At 45.6% G+C, this 20,605-nt stretch overlaps 1 protein-coding gene across 6 annotated transcripts in view; it reads right to left on the reverse strand.

Annotated features, from left to right (window-relative positions):
- The window catches only part of PFKP (phosphofructokinase, platelet), an 89,365-nt gene extending 73,218 nt beyond the window's left edge, over positions 1–16,147 (reverse strand). For 4 of the 6 annotated variants that reach the window (XM_018569673.1, XM_018569671.1, XM_018569672.1 and 1 more), the window contains exon 1: positions 14,608–14,769. In XM_018569673.1, the coding sequence (XP_018425175.1) occupies positions 14,608–14,692 (85 nt within the window). In that variant the 5' untranslated portion in view covers positions 14,693–14,769. Of the gene's footprint in view, positions 1–14,607; positions 14,770–16,105 lie in introns of those variants that run through there. The other 2 variants (XM_018569674.1, XM_018569669.1) reach the window with 1 other exon arrangement.
- Positions 16,148–20,605: the final 4,458 nt, after the last annotated feature.

Below are 20,605 nucleotides of genomic sequence, written 5' to 3' on the forward strand. Positions count from 1 at the left end.
CTTCTCTGCATCCTGGACAGGAGCATCAGAGGGGTCCCTCGTAGGCGCGCGCTATGTACTATATTCAAAACCCTGATAGTGCTGTCTCTAGCTTCCCTCCCAGGGATAAAGCCCACCTGGTCATAATGAACAAGTTGCGGCAGGGCCGGTAGCAGGCGGTTGGCCAGTATCTTGGAGAACAGCTTAAGGTCTACATTGAGCAGGGCAATTGGGTGATAACTGCCGCACTGGGAGGGGTCTTTGTCTGGTTTCGGGATGAGGGTAATGTGGGAGCGGAGAAGGTCGCCAGGAACAGCTGCGCACGATAGTATAGTATTGAAGGCCGTTACAAAGTGCGAGTTAAGGGTCTCAGAATAGGTTTTATAATAGGTCAGGGTATAACCGTCCGTGCCGGGGGCCTTCCCTGTCTGTGCCTGTTGTATGGCCAACGTGAGCTCTTCCTCAGTGATGGGAGCCTCCAGGGCCAGCCGTGCCTCCGCACAGAGTGCTGGCATTCCTGATTGTAGGAGGAAGGCTTGCGTGGTGGTGTGTAGACCTGGGGAAAGATCACGACTCCCAGGGGGATGCAAGTTGTACAGTTCTTGGTAGAACCGGAGAAATTCTCCGGCTATGGCCTGAGATGTACGAAGCTTAACCCCGGAAGCCGAGACAATAGATGAGATAAACTGTCTGGGTCTCTGACATCGTAGTGCCCTAGCTAGTAGGCGACTGGGTTTGTTAGAGTATTCATACATAGTTCTCCTACCACGTATTAGGCGCCTTTTGAGCTTGGTGAAGAGTAGGGTGTTGAGGTCTTCTCTGACTTTCAATAACTCCTGGTATGTCTGTTGCGCAAGAGTGCTCTTATGTTGTGTCTCAAGTTGGTGTAGGCGCGAGAATAGACGGGTGCTTTCCGCCAGGCGAGACCGCTTGAGTTTCGCCCCCTGCGTCATAAGGATGCCCCTCATGACACATTTACTGTATGTGCTGCCCATACAGTCAACGGAGGCGTGGAGGGAGAGGCATTAGTGGCGAAGAAGGAGCGGATTTCTTGGGCAAGGGAGGCTCTGAACCCAGGTTCCTGGAGCAGGGACTTGTTGAGTCTCCATGAAGAGCAGGTGGATCTCGATCCTGCTAAGTCTAGCGTGACGTGAATGGGGGCATGGTCAGAGATGAGGATAGGGGCTATGTCTGCCGATATCAGTGTCTGTACATCTTTATGTTGGACAAAGAAATAGTCTATTCTAGAATAGGTCTGGTGGACTTGAGAATAGTAGGTGTAGTCGCGTCCATCAGGATTGAGAAAGCGCCATGTATCGGTCAAACAAAGCGAGTGTAATTCTTGTTTCAGTCTACGCAGGCGCGTGTATGAAAGGTGGGACGTGCCTCTGGACACGTCCACTAAAGGGTCTAGGGCGAAATTAAAATCCCCCCCCAGGACCAAAGTGCCCTCCATAAAGTCTGCCAGTAAGGGTAGAACCGCTGTTAGGAAGGATACCTGTTCTGCGTTGGGCAGGTATACGTTTGCGAAAGTGTACACACTTCCATTGATTTCCCCCTTTAGGAAAAGATACCTGCCATTGGGATCTGAACTATGGGCTCTATATAACCATGAGACCGACCTGGAGACCAGAATGCTAACCCCCTTGGATTTCGATATCGGAGAGGTGCTGTGATATACCACTGGGTAGTCTCTGCTGCCAAGTACGGGCACCCTGTCACTCCTGAAGTGCGTCTCCTGTAAAAAGACAACCTGTGAGCGCATTGCCCTTAGATCTGCCATCAGCCTGTGCCGTTTCTCAGGGGCACCAAGGCCCCTAACGTTCCACGAGGTAAATTTGAGAGAGGTCATGGCCGTTACCCTGGCTGTCTGCTGTTTCCGGGTGGGCGGTGGAGTAAGGGAAGAGGGAAGGGGGACAAGATTGGGGAGTCGGGATAGGGTTGGGAATGAGATCTCAGGTTTAGATGGTGGAGAAGAAAGCGTCAGAGGTGACAGGGGGAATTGAAGGTAAGGGGTCGTTGAAGATTATTTCTCCAACTGGTGTTGGTACTATACTTCTATGCTATCTCTATTGGTATGAATGAGATAGCGGGCCTATTGGGGGGTCGCGCTCCGTAACACACTAGAGTTTTAGGGAAGAGATGCGGAGATGCGCCCTCCTGGCACACAAAGTGGCATAAACTAAACAAGTATAAACAAAACAAAACTGTCCGTGCAACATATATATTAACCATATCCTAGTGACACAGCTGCATAGGAGATCCCAGGAAGCGTGACCCCCGTAAGGAGCTCCCCCTCCCCCCAGGCGGTCGATCCGTAACCATACATAGCAGACTAGTGGCGGAGTCGTAGCCCAGGCTGTCTGAGCCATCCCGGGTCACCCCCCCGGACTAGACATCCCCACCTCCCCTCCCGGACCCCCTCGCATCCCAAGGATTGTATCTGAGTCCATACACAGCAAGGGTCCGGTGAGGAGGGGGGGGGGGGAGGCCCCCGCCCAAAGATCAACACATAGGAACCAGATCGTCTCCATCTGGTAGCTCAATATGTACGCCATCACATGAATAAATGACATTTAAACATAAGCAAACCTAGGCAAAGATCATGTAATCGTAAAGGTATAAGAAAAAGGATATTCGGATCAGTCCACACTGGGTAGCCGGGGCCTCCCGTCGGGGATGATTCAGGCCTCGGGCTGCGACCGGGCAGGCCTGGATGGGGACCGGGAAAACGGCCTCTGGCGACCCCTATAAGACCGGGGCTGACGTTGCATCCTGGGGGCCTGGGGTGGGCGATCTGAGGCAAAGTCCAGCCAGGACGGGATCGTGATGGCATCCACCTCCAGGAACTCAAACAGCGTTGGCAGTTGGTCAGGGGTGTGTAGGGCAAAGATTGAATCTGCTTTACTCACTATTAGATGAAACGGGTGTCCCCATCGGTAGACGGCTCCAGATGTGCGGATCACCTCTAGTAGGGGTCTCAGGACTCTGCGCATACGGAGTGTGTGGCTGGAAAGGTCCGGTATTATAGTCACTTGGGCGCCATCAAACTCCATGGGCCCCATGGCCCAAGCTTTCCTCATGATTTCCTCTTTAATGGAGAAAAAGTGAACGCGGCATAGGACATCACGTGGGGCACTCGCCGGCGGGCTTCGCATACCCTGTACCCGATGTACCCGATCCAGTTCCAGGGCTGCGGTAGGTGGTTTTCCCAAGTAATGATTCAAGATCGCTAATACTGTCGCGCGTAGGTCAATCCCAGCCGAGGCTTCCGGAATGCCCTTGAGATGAACGTTGTTTCTTCTGTTGCGGTTCTCACTGTCGTCTAGCTAAAGGCATGTGGTCACCATCTGTTGCTGCAGGCGGGCAGAGGAGGATTCTAGGGCAGCCACACGGTCCTGAAGGGAGGAGGTGGTTGTTTCCACAATTTCCACTCGACCTTCCACCGAGGCCACCCGGTTCCTGACCTCCTGGCGCATGGCAGGTACTATCTTGTCTGCCAGTGAGTCCAGATCCCGTTTTGTGGGGAGGAGCGTCAAGATAGAGCGCCAGTCTCCGTCCACCCGTCCGTGGGTCTCCGGCTGTGAGGGATCAAGCATCTGTTCAGGTGAGGGGGTCCCGCTCAGGAAGACTGGGGTATTGATCGGGGAGGGCGATGGGCTCAGAGCGGGAGGCGGCCTGTCTGGTGGTGCGGGTGCCTGTCTTCCATACCTGGTGTTCGAGGCCGGGCCTGGAGTGGCAACTTTGGTAGGGCCGAGCAGAGGAAGAAGCGGTGTAAATCGGGCTGTCCGAGGTCCCCAGGCAGCTGCAGGGTGTCACGTTCTAATGACATGCACGGAGAGGGAGGATTAAAGTCCACGGGTCCACTATGATAGCCGAAGGGATGCAGAGCTCCTCAAGTGTGCGTCTTCACACCGCCATGTCCAAGCCACGCCCCCCCATATATACAGTATTTCTAATCTGATTGCTTATGACATCCTAGTATAGGCTTGAGTCTATTCTTAAAGAGACCTAATGGACTCTACTAAGGGAAGCTATATAAAATATTGATTTTATTTTTGCATATCCAAAAATTTAGGAGGGAATGACAGTATATACTGTGTTGGTGGACAAATTAATATGGATTTCAGCAACCAATCTGTCTAATTCAGGAGCCAGCAGGATTTTTTTAGGGGCCAGCTGCATTGACAATAACCTCAAAAGTTAGGCTGTCACTTTTAAAGAGCATTGGCTACTTGTTTCCTGAGAAATGTCCAGTCCTGGGTTATGGTTTATGTTAATAATAAGGTATTAATGATTACTTTTTAACAACCTTGTTTTTTGGTTGTTTTTAGTCTATTCAGATGTGGGGCTCTTGCATATCCCGTTCTCACAGAACCTTGCTTTTGGTCTATACAGTTTTGGGGCTCTTGCATATGCCGTTCTCATGGAGCATTTGTTTTGGTCTTTACCGCTTTTTGGGGCTCTTGCATATCCCTTTCTCATGGAACATTGTTTTAGTCTATAGAGTTTTGGAGCTCTTGCATATCCCTTTCTCATGGAACCTTGTTTTAGTCTGTAGAGTTTTGGAGCTCTTGCATATCCCTTTCTCGTGGAACCTTGTATTTTGGTCTATACAGTTTTGGGGCTCTTGTATATCCCTTTCTCATGGAACATTGTTTTAGTCTATAGAGTTTTGGGGCTCTTGCATATCCCTTTCTCACGGAACCTTGTTTTTGGTCTATACAGTTTTGGGGCTCTTGCATATCCTGTTCTCATGGAACCTTGTATTTTGGTCTATACAGTTTTGGGGCTCTTGTATATCCCTTTCTCACGGAAACTTGTTTTTACAGTTTTGGGACTCTTGCATATCCCTTTCTAATTGAACGTTGTTTTTGGTCTATGCAATTTTGGGGCTCTTGCATATACCTCTCTTGTGATACATAGCTCTAAGCAGTTTAAAAAATAAAATGTAAAAAATGAATAAAAGGAGACAGTGTAACATCGCTGGCCAGAGTTACCATCTGCTAACATCTGAAAAGTTCATCCAGTGACTGTTTCATTAAACCTCATTCATTTTTACGAATACATTAGCTGTCATGTTAATCCACATTTCGGCGCAATACTATCTGAAGAGAATAGACTATGTAATTAGACTCTAGTAGTACCTGTGTCTGGTTATAGCTGTAGTTATGTTGTAGCTACAGTAAAATAATAAATGATTCTCTGTACAACAGCCCATTAGACCTCCTCAGCGAACAAACCATCTTGTATTCATGTACAGAGCTGTGTTCAGTGGACACTGGCCAAGTCTATACAGCGAGCCGACATGTGCAAAGAACTCTTCTTCCATTTCCAGCTCTTGAAGGACAGAACAATATTGCGTCTTCTAAACGTAGAGGATAAAAGGTCTATTTTTAAGCTCGGGTCTGCTGGTTTATTTTTCCCTACAGGCTCCGATGACAAAGCATGCACCACCCCCACAATCTCATTTCTAAATATGCCAGCCTGCAATCCGGTTGACCTTGCATGGCTGCACAGAGGACAAGCACCTGATGCTCAATGGCGGTTTTCCTGCATCCTAGTGTCTCCGGCGCTGCCCTTCTTCCACTGATCAATTCACCTTCAAATCACCACATCCTCAGAGACCGTAAATGAGCTGCATTTCTTTTTTTTATTTTCACAGTTCAATAACGAATATATTTCGGTACTGCGGCCTCCTGATTTCGCCTATGTGGCTTTCTTTCTGCAAACACTCATTTCTCAAGAAGGGTTTCAGTTCAGTTATAGTTACACAATGAAGACTCGATTCACGTAAGATATGAATATGAAGGGAACTTCCTGTAGTAAAAATGAAAGTGACAGACGTGTAGTTGCAACTTAGTAGCTATTTCAAAGGTTAACTGGTGTTCAGGAGAAGTCTCTTATCAATGTATATGTTTTAAAGGAAAAATCCACTTATTGAGAAAAAATAATAAATGCACACTTCTTCATGAAAGAAAATACAGGTGAAACTCGAATAATTATCAATATCGTGCAAAAGTGATTGCAGTAATTGCTGCAAAAGGGGCCCAAACCAAGTACTGAGTACATATGCATGCTTGTACTTTTCAGAGGTCCGATATTATTCTATGTACAATCCTTGTTTTATTAATTGCATGTAATAATCTACTTTTTGAGGTTGTGGATTTGGGGTTTTCATGAGCTGTAAGCCATAATCATCACTATTATGACAAATCACGGCTTGAATTATCTTGCTTTGCATGTAATGAGTCTATCTCATATATTAGTTTCACCTTTTAAGTTGCATTAGTGAAATAAATGAACTTTGCACGATATTCTAATTATTCGAGTTTCACCTGTATGTGCATTATTTGATTTATTTTTACATTGGAGCCAGTAAAGCATTGTAACCATGATCAATAGGAGAGGAGGGGAGTGTTGGGGTCACGATTTCAACATATTTCATGTTACACCCTGAATATAGATGAATATGAAACATGGTCTAAAAGATGAAGTTAGCCTTATATAATTATTATAACTGCTTTAACTAGATGAGGTAGGAAACATAAAATTAACAATTTATAAGTCATAAGAAATATCCAAGGTCTGCTATAACCAAGGGTTAATAAGAAGCATTCTTCTAGGTCAGTGGTAGGCAAACTCCAGCCCTCCATCTGTGTAGAAACTACAGATCCCATCATGTGCCTGCCTATGGGAGTCAGGTATGTGGCTGTCAGGGTATTGCAATGCCTCATGGGATTTGTAGTAACAACACAGCTGGAGAACCAGTGTTTGCCTTCCCCGTTTAAGGTGTTTATTAGCCCTGGCTCCAGGAGATTAACATTATGACTAGGGATGCACCGATACCGGTATTTTGGTACCGTGTATGACCACCGATAATTTTTTTTTTGGTACTCGCCGATACCAATTACCGAGTACCGGAAGTCCCATTCAGGAAGCCAGGTGGCGTGTAAAGACTAGCCACCTGGCTTCCTGATTAACAAGAAAGTTGTCCCCTCTCACCTCGGCATGTCCAGCCTGTCACCCCTGGGGCCTCTCCTCTAGTACCCACCCGGAGCGTCTTATTGGCCAATCATGGAACCCGGGCGCCGTTTAATGACCCGGCATCCTGCTTTCTGATTGGCCGGGATGGGGATCATTAGATGACGGGGGAGCATGAAGCCGGCTTCCCGGCCAATCAGAATGCCGGGTGCTGCGTCATTACACTGCGCCCAGCTTCCTAACTGACGGAAAGTCGGCTCCGTGCTCTCTCATCACAAGTGACGAAAGAGCATGGAGCCGCTTACCAGCCAATCAGGAAACCGGGAAGTATCGGCTAGGCATCAGAGCATTTGGGAGAGTACGAGTACTCGCCCAAATACTCGGTATCGGCACAGATATCGATACTGGTATCGGTATCGGTGCATCCCTAATTATGACCAGATCATTTCTTTTTTTAAGTCTTTACATTTAAAGAAAACCTGTACAGAGACAAATATGGAAGCTGCCTCTGTAGATCTCCTTCTAAGAATACCAGTTAGCTGGCTGCCTCTGGCTTTATTCATTTCTTAAGCTGGCCCTATAGTCTAAACAAGACAAAAACACCCCATTTCTCCATCTAGGCTAAACATCATGGATGGGGGAATACAATAATAAAAAATGATATGTAATAAAAAAACACACAAAAAAATATAAAGCCCTCTGCCCCTGACACGTACAAACACACACTGGATCAGCCTACATGCGAAAACGAGAATTGTACCAAACATTTGCGCAAATATCTTGCAAAACAAAAATTTGCACTTAGCATTTTTCTATTCTACATGGCCCCTAATTTTAGAAAATATATAATTGTTTGGGGTAAACTTCAGATTTTAACATGTGTGCAAAAAAAAATAGCTCCGGTCCCTTGAGTGGTTTTTAACTCCCCCACCCCCACTCCCCACCTGCAGCCCACCTAGATGAATGACTTACCTTCCTCCCTGATCCAGCCAGCTCCTCCTACTGAACATGCACTCCACACCCGCTCTTATTCCTATGGGTAAGCTGTCCTCATGGCAGCCTCCAGCAGTCCCTCAGAGTACAGGCAGTCCCCGGGTTACATACAAGATAGGGACTGTAGGTTTGTTCTTAAGTTGAATTTGTATGTAAATTGGAACAGGTACATTTTTTAAGTGTAACTCCAGCAAAATGTTTTGTTTGTTTTGGATAGCATAGGGAAGGGTTAACCCCCTGTAACGTTTGCTTTGCTGTGTGTGCCCCTGCTCAGAAGACTTCATCTCACTTTTTGTCCCTGCGACAATTGGATTTTGAACATTTTGGGTTGTCGTGGAAACAAGGATGGGTGATAAAGCTTCGGTGGAGACACCTTTTTCCCATAATAACTCTTACAGGAGTGAATTTCCCTTCCTTGGGGTTGATTTCCTCTCACTTTCTGTTGTCTCAAGGACAGGAAGTGAGATTAAATATTTCTAATGAGGATACAGACAGCAGGAAACCTCATAGTGACCCAAAAGAAGAGGTGGGCATCCTTCGTTTGCATGTCTGACAAGAGCCAACTTCCTGTAATGTACGTACAGTACTACGAACCAGACCCAAAAAGGTGGGCACTCCTCGTCGGCACGCACGTCAGGAGCACGAGAATTACAACTACCCCTGCTGTACAGTAATAGCCTCTGTTTGTAAGTAGGAGTCGTATGTATGTAACTCGGGGACTGCCTATACAATAGTATTAGTATTACAATAGTAAAAATGTATTAAATGTATTAGCCAACTAGCTTGGTCTTAAAATTGTTTTCTGTTGATAAATATGACTTTTCACATATGCAGTATATTTATTTTTTTATCATAGTCTCCAAATCAGTCACGCTGTTCTACATTCTCAGGTGTTATAGATATATTTTTCCTATTCCGAGGTCTTGGAGGGGTATTATTCATTCGCAGAGCATACCAGAGGTGTCATGGGGGTGTGATCGTGGATTGTGGCACATTCTGAGACCTTGAAATGTAATTAGAGGTGAAGATGAGGATGGCGATGCTGCTACCCACTACGGCCTTCTCCCATTACGCATGAGTCAGAGGAAGGTCTCCCATCACTGCACGTACACACATCAAGAGGAGGCAGGGAGGAGGATTGGGGCTGGGAGGGGATTTAGAGGAGGATAGACAGGCTGCATATGAGAGGCAGAGACACATGGCTGACCAGCACCTGAGGCGTCAGTGATACAGAATGACACTGCAATTATTCATCAATGACAACTCTATACCTTGTAAAGACCTAATACCTAGAAGAAAGGAATTGTAACATTGTAGCAGCTTTACTGTTCATATAAAATAATCCATCCACCCAAACGCCATGTTCTATATATTATTGTGGAGTGACTCATCCCAAAACATCCCATAGTTCTTAATTAGGGATTCCAGCAGAGAGATCTCCCCACCTTTGTCTGTCCCCACTACAGGGTCTCACTCATCCTGCTGCAGGGAATGTCTCCCTCTTCCAGCTGCATTCACTATTTAAAATGAATGAACAATCCAACAACAAGAATAGAAACGCCTAATAAGAACCAATGAGTAAAGCTGGGATGGAAATCTCACTGCTAGGGTCCCCAAGATATTGAAAAGGTCAATGGGTGACTTAAAGTAGTACTAAAGCCTTGTGTATTTCATCAAAAACACATATGTAAGGGTTAAAAGAGCGCATTTCAGTAAAGCAAGGGTGGACAACTCCGACCCTCCAGCTGTTATGCCAGAACTGGGCAGAAACTACATGAGGAGGCGGAGACCAGACCAGTCACCCTGCACAAGGAGAGAGAGCAGCAGTGACCGGTCTTTACAACATTACTGCACAGATCTGGAATAAATACACAAAGTCACCAAGATTCCAATAAGAAAACACACGCCTCTTGTATTTCGACAATATTTGCTTATTCCAGAATTCAGTTTTAACAAAATGGCCTGTAATTGTAATCATTCTACGCAAGCAATTTGTTGAAAAAAATAAGCACTGCAGCCAAAGAGAGGGAGAAAACCCTTTGCAGGGAGATTATTACATTAATTATTGTTAATAAACAAAACTGAAGCAAATAACTGCTTTCATTGGCCATAGCAACCCCTTCCAGCTTTTTGTAGTGCAGGTTAGTTGTCATGGAGGGCAAATCATCAAAACTGGAGCAGACAGAACCTGGAGCAGCTGCCCGCGGAAACCAATCAACGTCTATCTTTCATTTTAACTGAACTAAAGGGAGAAGCTGATTTGTTGCCATGGGCAACTGCTCCAGATTCTATCTGCTCCAGCATACCCTAGACCGGTTGCCATAGGCAAAAAATATAAATGTATTATCTTCTCATTTATGATCAGCCTCACTGGCTTTTCGTGTTATATAGTTAGCATTTATCAAGAGATTTATATTGCAAAATAAAAAAAAAACCTGATAACTATTTCAACATGTACCAAACCTGATCTGTATATGAATTCCTTTTTACAACTATTTCCATTTTTTATATGTTTGAAAACTATTTTATATGCAATTTTTATCCATATTTACATATCAGAGGACAGTGAGCAGAGGTGACAGTGACAGGGGTTGAGGAAGTCCAGGATTTATAGTGAGAAAACCTGTTGTTGCAGCTACTAAAGCGCCCCTGGCAGTGTGACAACGTGTCTTGGCCACGTCACTGTCACTTTTTCTGGACAGCTTGGCCCCTATATAAAGGATGTGAAATAACAAAGAGGAGTCCAGTTACTGAATGCTGTCATTACATGAAGTTCACAGAATTCAGTATTTCACACCAACATGGCTCTTTATTATATGTCTGTTTCCTTCAAGGAATGAATGAGTCAGTGTATGTTCACACGAGGCCGGCACACTAAAATGTTCCATTGTAGCGTGCAGGCTGGTGTCCATGCTGTGCTGCGGTGAGGAAATGTTTAATTTTTTTATAAAAAACTTTATTGACACGTCAAAGTGACATTTCATTCACATCTATCTACCTGCAGTGCTGTGAGTTCAGGTGAGCTCCGGTGCAGTGCGGAAAAATGAAACATGTCAACGCACTGCAAGGCAGCGTTGCAGTGTGAACAGAGCACACGGAAGACAATTGTTTTCTGTCCGTTGATCCGGTGCAGAAAAAACGCGAATGCTTAATGGTATCAATATAGAAGCTAGAGGATATAGAAGATAAGTCAAGACCTCTTATTTGGCCTCATTCACATCACCATTGCCAAGTATGCATTCGCAGGACATTTCTAAATATATATACATATATACATATAAAGATTTTCAATAATTTAAAGGCTCATTCACACAAGATGCGTTGAGGCACTTTTTCCAGCGCAGTTCCCAATGCTAGACAAGGCAATTTACCTTGTTTCAATGAGGGGTTGTTCGTACCACCCCTGTGCAGAAAAAAAAAGTAACGCATGCAGTACTTTTTTTCAGCGCAGTGTTGTGTGATGCGGTACACTTGTGACATTTCAATAAAGTTCTAACAAAAATAAAGGTAAACAGTGCAATGCGCTGTTCCCGGCACTGTGTCTGGCAAGGCACACCAGCAGCTGTGCATTGTAATATGGCTGCTGGTGTGAACCGTCCATAAAAATTGTGTTTGCCTGCATTTAGGTGAGTCTATATTTGAGAAAATAGAGTTCTGTGCATCCAGGTTCTGATTAGAAACTCAAAACGCATATAAACGCATGTAATAACATGTAAATCCAGCTGATCCTGTGCAAAGACAAGTGTTCAAGAGTACCATTGTGAATGCGAGGACCATTGTGAATGATCAGTGTGTGTGTTTAGCAAGCTGCAGATGGTCATAGCGATTAGATCTCTGGGCATCACCCCAGAACTGCAGTCGGATGGTCTATGGGCATGGGAGGTATGCACCTGGTAACCAATGAGCTGCCATGCATGACTGCCATATCTCTGATTAGACTGCTACAAGGTCATCTTATGTCTGTGTATTGTGGCCAAAACTGGATATACAGGTGGCACTTGCACTATTTATTTCAGCAAGTTGCAGACTTGGATCATTTCCTGGCATACATGCTGTGACTTGTAGTACCACACTAAACATAGAACCACATGTTGCCCAGCAGAAGCAGTAGTAATAGTACTCTTCCTGAAAGTGTTAATTGAAGGCTTGTGACATGGCAGCTAGACACAGGCTGTGAGTGGGAGGTGAAGATAAAAGGAGGATGTGAGGAATGGCTGGATTAGTCATTGCAATGAAAAGCCCGCAATGCAGCAGCATCAAGACGGCGGAGCACGGCTCTGCCTGGGATCCGCCTCCTCCTCCACTTGTCATAGGGGACCCATCTCCACTACTACCGTCTTCTAATGGACTCCATATATGAAAATATTCCTCACTTAATGCTGTAATATTTCATATTGCTGTCAGGTGCTAGCTGATGTGCATAGTACATACAGCTCTCCTCTTCTATTGGGGAATAAGCACAGAAGTAAGATCTGAATGTACATCTGATGGTCATAGCAATGGCATGATCCCAGAACTGCACTCTGATGGTCTATGGGCATGGGAGGTGGCATCAAATTCATCTGATAATTAATGAGCTGCCATGCATGACTGGCATTTCTCTGATTAGACTGCTAAAAGGTCATCTTATGTCTGCATATTGTGGCCAAAACTGGAAATACTGGTGGCACTTGTACTATTTATATCATGATGGCCATAGAAACACCAGCCATATGCCTTCCAGACCTGCACATAAGTTCTCCCTAAAGGATTTCTCTACTATAATGCCAGCCATATGTCCTCCCTGGTATATAAAGGATTGCTCTGCTATCATGCCAGCCATAGGTCCTCCCTGGTATATAAAGGATTTATGTACTATAATGCCAGACATAGGTCCTCCCTGGTATATAAAGGATTGCTCTGCTATCATGCCAACCATAGGTCCTCCCTGGTATATAAAGGATTTATGTACTATAATGCCAGACATAGGTACTCCCTGGTATATAAAGGATTACACTGCTATCATGCCAACCATAGGTCCTCCCTGGTATATAAAGGATTTCTCTACTATAATGCCAGCCATAAGTCCTCCCTGGTATATAAAGGATAGCTCTGCTATCATGCCAACCATAGGTCCTCCCTGGTATATAAAGGATTTATGTACTATAATGCCAGCCATAGGTCCTCCCTGGTATATAAAGGATTTATGTACTATAATGCCAGCCATAGGTCCTCCCTGGTATATAAAGGATTTATGTACTATAATGCCAGCCATAGGTCCTCCCTGGTATGTATAGGATTTCTCTACTATAATGCCACCCATAGGTCTTCCCTGGTATATAAAGGATTTTTCTAATATATTGCCACCCATAGGTCCTCCCCGGTATATAAAGGATCCCCCTACTATAATGCCAGCCGTAGGCCCTCCCTGGTAAATAACAATGACTCTACTATAATGCCAGCTATAGGTCCTCCCTGGTATGTAAAGGATTTCTCTACTATAATGCCAGCCATGGGCTCTCCCTGGTATAGAAAGGCTTTATCTGCTATAATGCCAGCAATAGGTCCTCCCTGGTATGTAAAGGATTTATTTACTATATTGCCAGCCTTGGGTTTTCCCTGGTATGTATAGGATATCTCTGCTATAATGCCAGCTATAGGCCCTCCCTGGTAGGTAAAGGATTTATCTATTATAATGCCAGCTATGGGTCCTCCCTAGTATGTATAGGATGTCTCTACTATAATGCCAGCTATGGGTCCTCCCTGGTATATATAGGATGTCTCTACTATAATGCCAGCTATGGGTCCTCCCTGGTATATATAGGATGTCTCTACTATAATGCCAGCTATAGGTTCTCCCTGGTATGTATAGGATTTCTTTACTATATTGCCAGCCATATACTCATCACTTTTTTCATGCAATCGACCGCTCAATCAAATCTTTTCAATTGCACAAATGTCTACAGGGATCCTTGAATGTGGCGTGAATGGCACGTCGGCCTGCATCAATCCATTTGCTTTCATGTCAAAAGTTTATTAGAAAAAAATAAAGAAAATCCAAGTGGTTCTGAATCAGTCAGCTGGACCACACGGCGCACAATCAATCGGAATTTCACATTGGTTTCATTTCTGATTCAATCCCACAAAACCGGTTGAAGTGAATTGAAATAATATATAGAAAAAAGAAGAGGCTGATAGTTCCCAGATCCGCTTGGAATACTGATGGGATGGATACATGTATGTCCTGCATAAACGCAGTTTAGTGTTCATCCTAACCAGAACCATAGCGCCGCTACTACCACCCCAGGCCAAAGGACAGAGGCGCCTGCTGCCAAGTAGGCAGAGGTGGCACATGGGCACTAGGCCAATCAGCTGCAGAATAACAGTACCTGTCCCATACATTGTACTATGATACAGATCATGGTAGAAAAGTAAGATCTCAGGAAAATCCAGGGCTGTCCTTGGCATCGATGACAGTACGAATGAGCAGCCACAGGGCAAGGTGGGCACCAGGCCATTAGGATGTAGATGCCACCTGGATATTAAACTATGGCAATGCACATAACATTACAACACAGAGACCACTGTGCCAGCCGAGCACAGCAGATGATGACAGTGCACCCACTGGAGACTGGCATGCAGTAACACAAGGGTTAATGGTGATCTCCTTACCTTGGGCATCCCCTCCGCTGGTCAGGACTCCTATCGCTTTACCAGCCCCGGACAGGTTTTCAAAGAACTTCTGTGGCTGTGCCATGGTTGCAACTCCCTTCTCTATGTGTGTGCTGGATCAGTAATAAATATTCATAGAATTCTAACACTTGTTACAATGTTTCTATATATCTCTGCTATAAAGACATCTGTTCATAGCCTCAGCCTATCGTCCTGGGCTGCATACACCGTGATGAGCACAGATTAGGGGAAGACCGCCTACTGCTGCTGCTTCTGCTGCTCCGCTCTCCTCCTTTTCCTCTTCTCTCCCCGAGTCTCTGACACCGCTCAGCAACACGGCCACCAAACCACGCCCACGTCCCTTGTGGACACGCCCCTTCGCTCATAGCCGCCGGGGTCTGCAGAGGACGGGGGAGGTGCCACGGGGGAGTGATTGACAGCTGATACAGATACCAGGAAGTCACCGGTGGGCGGGGTTTGCCATCCCCGAGGGCTCCTTCAGCTGTAGACAGTGTAGAAGCTGCGATGGATGGAGAGGAGGGAGCGCTGACACTGACGTGACGTTTGTTATCTCAGCTGAGATGTGCACAAATTTCAGATGTGCAGGCTATAGGGTGACGAGGAGAAAATGGCGAAGGCGCCTGATGTGCAGATATAAGAGAAGGGGGCCATCAAAAGAGAAAGATTTCTTAGTAATCTTTCTCTGGCACCAGGACAAATAGAGGAATGAATCTCCCCAAAGGGGACACACACAGCAATACAATCTTGACAGAGGGTCTAACCCTTCCTTCCCTATCCCAGGGCACTGGCAGAGGGAGCATGGGGAAGATAAGTATTAGGGATGCATCGATACTTTTCGAGTACCAATGGCGATACTTTCATGAGAACTACCAGGGTTGCAGCTGGGACCGGGCTCTGGCGCTCCACCACTGTCCTGAAATCATTAGTCGATATTATTTTAGAAAAACTGTCACATGACAATAAACAAAAATGTATCAGTACTCGTATCTGTGAGTACTTGGGCAAGTACCAGTACTCGTACTCGCAAAACTGGTATCGGTGCATCCCTTTATTTATATTTATTAAAACAAAATCATACATTAAAATAGAGATGTACAAATCCCGGGAGCTCCGTGTGCTCCTTACACATGACAGCGGCCTCCTAACTTCTGAATTTTTCTCTAGTCTTGGAGCTGGAAAAGTATCTGTACTTGTACCTAGTACGGTACTTGGTATCGGTGCATCCCTAGTAGGTATCAATAGCAGAGGACATGGGCTATCAACATGACAGGCTCACTTTAAATTTTGAGTTCAGTTTGCACCAGTAACTCAACTTCATGGGGGTTTCTGTGTCCTTCCTGTGTGTTTGGCTGCCATCCAAAAACATGCTGGGACATCAGCATGTAATGACTGATGTAATCTTACATTGTGTGTGTCAGTTTGACTCTATTGTGCAGACTTTTAAGAACTCCCGGCTTGATCCTTGGAGTCGGCTTGCTCTTAGACCGTTTCTTCCAGCTTTGCTCTCCCTCTGCTCCATCGGTCTAAGAAACCTCAATTCATCACGTCCAACACACTATGTATTGGATGTGAAGATACCAAGGGACATACCATCGCTGTAGCATAGCAGGAGAGAGGTGGGAGCGCTGTGACAGCCGGTTGGCTCTCAGGTGTGGATGAGCATAATTTTTTTATTTTAACCCCACTGCAAGGGTTAATAAAAATGTTGCCTGAAGTTCTGCTTTAATTGTAAGCGGTCCTTGCAAAAGTATTTTATATATAAATATGTTTGCCAATATTGATGAGTGAACGGGCTCACAGGCCACAGGAAGTTCGGCAAACCCAGGAAAAAAAAACTGGTAAATCCAACCGTAGCGCCAAACCCCACTGAAGTCTGTGGGAGCCAACTCTTCTTATTATTTTCTTGCCTTTTTTTAAGGCGAATTTGCAATTGTTTATTTAAAGTGACATTAAACCCTCAGATTTTTTAACATAAACCAATACTGTAATGTGCGCCTTACTGTAATCCATGGTTGTTTCCCTTCTCTTTGCTGCTCTTCCTTTTAAATCTGTATCTCTTCTCATGCTGGGAGAGAACTTCCCTTTGCAGCTGAGTGCCTCTTCCTGTAGTGCTGGCTCAGGTTGTGAACCTACACACAGAGACCATATATCCATTCCAGAGACAAGGCAGTCTGCTGCAAAACAGACGTTCTGCCCAGCATGAGAAGAGATACGGATTTAAAAGGAAGAGCAGCAAAGTACTCAAAGTACCACCCTAACCGTCCCCTCCGCTCTTCAAATGAACTTCTACTTTCCAGCTCCCTCATCAACTCCTCCCATGTTCGCCTCCAGGACTTCACTAGAGCCTCTCCCATCCTATGGAACTCTCTTCCCCAACCGGTCAGACTGTCTCCCACTCTGACTGCCTTTAGGCGATCCCTTAAGACTCATCTCTTCAAGGAAGCCTATCCCACCTCAACCTGACCACTGAACTATCACTTTATCAAACAATTCATCCCCACACAGCTACCTCCTCATGTATCACTACCCCTCCCTTTTAGACTGTAAGTCCTCAGGGGCAGGGCCCTTCTTACCATCTTGTCTTGAATTGTATTGTAATTGTAATGTCTTCCTTATATTGTAAAGCGCTGCGCAAACTGTTGGCGCTATATAAATCCTGTATAATAATGGCATCCCAGTCTTAGTCCGTAGGGTTCAATATTGAGTTGGCCCACCCTTTGCCGCTATAACAGCTTTAACTCTTCTGGGAAGGTTTCTACAAGGTTTTGGAGTGTGTCTATGGGAATGCTTGACAATTCTTCCAGAAGCGCATTTGTGAGATCAGGTACTGATGTTGGATGATAGGTGTTCTGTCGGGTTTAGGTCAGGACTCTGTGCAGGCCAGTCAAGTTCCTCCACCCCAAACTCCCTCATCCACGTCTTTATGGACCTTGCTTTGTGCACCGGTGCACCGGTGCGCAGTCATGTTGGAACAGGAAGGAGCCATCCCCAAACTGTTCCCACAAAGTTGGGAGCATGAAATTGTCCAAATTGTCTTGGTATGCTGATGCCTTAAGTGTTCCCTTCACTGGAACTAAGGGGCCAAGCCCAACCCCTGAGAAACAACCCCGCACCATAATCCCCCCTCCACCAAACTGAACACTTGGTACAATGCAGTCAGGCAAGTACCGTTCTCCTGGGAACCGCCAGACACATCCATCGAATTGCCAGACAGAGAAGCGTGATTCGTCACTCTAGAGAACACGTCTCCACTTCTCTAGAGTCCAGTCGCGGCGTGCTTTACACCACTGCATCCAACGCTTTGCATTGCACTTGGGGATGTAAGGCTTGGATGCAGCTGCTCGGCCATGGAAACCCATTCCATGAAGCTCTCTACACACTGTTGTTGTGCCAATCTGAAGGCCACATGAAGTTTGGAGGTCTGTAGCTATTGACTCTGCAGACAGTTGGCGACTTCTGCGCACTGTGCGCTTCAGCATGCGCTGACCCCGCTCTGTCATTTTACATAGCCTACCACTTCATGGCTGAGTTGCTGTTGTTCCCAGTTGCTTCCACTTTGTTATAATACCACTAACAGTTGACCGCGGAATATTTAGTAGCAAGGAATTTCACGGAACACCTGAACCAAAGGTTTGGAGGGGTGTCCCAATACTTATGGCAATATAGTGTATATATACGGTATATAATGCCTGGCCTGCTTTTGTTTGTAAACAAAGTGATGGGGGGACCTGGGAAACTTTATTGACCAAATATGGGCAAGACCATATTTGGTCAATGATGTAATCTGCAATCCCCACCAGCTTGTTTACAATTTGAAACAGAAGCTGGTGGGAATCTGTCATTTAGAGGTAGTAGTGATACCCTCCACTAAATGACAGATTTTGGGCTGCATCAGCTAGAAGTTTGGCCAGGTAACTTGCCAAATCTGGCCATTTTGTTAGCCAAACTGTGAACAGGCTGAGTTCAGGTCAACTTTAAGGCTGGGTTCACACCTAGGCGTATTACGTATGCACGTCTGTCGTGCGACCGTCACGCGTTTTTTTTACCGCGCGATTCCGAAGGCTACTTGGCTGTATCCCAATGGAAAACAATGGCGTTCAGACGGGCGGAAATACGGAAAGGTGTGAGCCATACCCATAGAAAACAATGGGATTTTCATGGTTGTACGTTTTGTAGAGCGTTCATAGAGCGTTGAACGCCCGACAAAACGGAAAGGTGTGAACGGGGCCTAAATTTAACCTGTAGAAAGGCATCATTGGACACTCACAAACCAGCATGTAAAACAACTTGTCTCACCACTAAGGACAATGACAGAGGTTTGGATACACGTCTTCTGCAAAGGATGTGTAAGCCGCACTGCCGCGCCAAGGCACCTCTTATAGTGCTGTCCTAACTCTAAACTATGAGAGTCTCCATCTTGGAGCACATGGGGGCAGAAGATATCAAATTGGGTGCAGGCCTGTCAGGAGGACGCCCCACCTCCTTAAAGGTACAGAAACACACAAGGGATCCCGCACATCCCATTAGCAGCTGAGAAACCCCATGCGTCGCTGCACCAAATCGGTAAAGCAAAACAAACGACAAACGCACTCAACAATTTGTTACCAGTTATACAGTAAGGTGCACACGAAATGGGCTTTGAACAGTAGAAAGGCATCATGGCACACTCACAAACCAGCATGTAAAACAACTTGTCTCACCACTAAAGACAATGACAGAGGTTTGGATACACGTCTTCTGCAAAGGATGTGTAAGCCGCACTGCCGCGCCAAGGCACCTCTTATAGTGCGGTCCTAACTCTAAACTATGAGAGTCTCCATCTTGGAGCACATGGGGGCAGAAGATATCAAATTGGGTGCAGGCCTGTCAGGAGGAAGCCCCACCTCCTTAAAGGTACAGAAACACACAAGGGATCCCGCACATCCCATTGGCAGCTGAGAAACCCCATGTTTTGCTTTACTAAATTTAACCTGAACTCAAAGCTCATCCCTTGTGCTAAACAGGAGAGCATACCATTCTTGTTTCTCATAAGCAGACATATCTGATATCATATAGTTAGATGGTGGTGAGGTCAATTTACATCTATGTAGCTGCAGACTGAGCTCAGTTTTCTTCAGACACAATAAACTTTCTCCCTGAGAGCTAATCTGCCATTAGAAATCTTAGTAACAAAAACCATGGGCAGCCAAGCCTATGCGGTCTCCTAGTTACATGTAGGTATTGCAGTGCACTGAATACAAAAGGTGTAGAATGCTTTCAGTAGCCACCTGTGACGAGAACATCGTACACTTCAGTTTGCTCCATTTTCATTTGCGTTGTTTGTGCTGCAAAACTGCAGGAAGGAAGAAAGGAGGATAAAGGGAGGATGGTGATCATTTAAAAATATTAGATGTTGACAGAAACACTCAGGAAGCAGTGTTCTTTATGTCCTGTTAGAGGCAGGTTCATATTATTAAGTGTATTTCCACTTTTGCAGTGGAAATTTTCTAGTTGTTTCTTGGAGCAGGTTTGTACAAGCTATTCTGAACAATTTCAAAGTGCAGTTAGGGGGACAGACTGAAGGAAAGTTCATAAGCATACAATATACCACCCAAGCCTTGAGATCTTTAACCCTTTGTTAGGACAGACAGTGTTCAAATCTAGTTTACATCTGATAATGAGATCTGGCAGCACAGGACAGGGTTCATTATGTTAAACATTACTCTGCAGCCCCCTCCTTATCCTGCATTCACACCCGAACAGAGCACATCTCTGGCAATCTTAAAGGAGAACTATGGGGTCAGTGTTTTTCCCCATAGTTCTCCTTGGGGTAACGGGAGGACACAAACTAGCGTCCTCCCGTCACCCTAAGCTCAGTATACCGCGAGCTACAGCTCGCGGTATACTGAGACGCCGCACCTGGAGCGGATCCCGACTTAGATGACGGGATCCGCCCAGCTGCGTGAGTGACAGCTGGCTCTGCCTATCTAGAGGCAGA

The sequence above is a fragment of the Nanorana parkeri genome, unplaced genomic scaffold (genome assembly GCF_000935625.1).
Source record: "Nanorana parkeri isolate BGI_ZX_2015 unplaced genomic scaffold, ASM93562v1 scaffold1378, whole genome shotgun sequence".
Lineage (NCBI taxonomy): Eukaryota > Metazoa > Chordata > Amphibia > Anura > Dicroglossidae > Nanorana > Nanorana parkeri.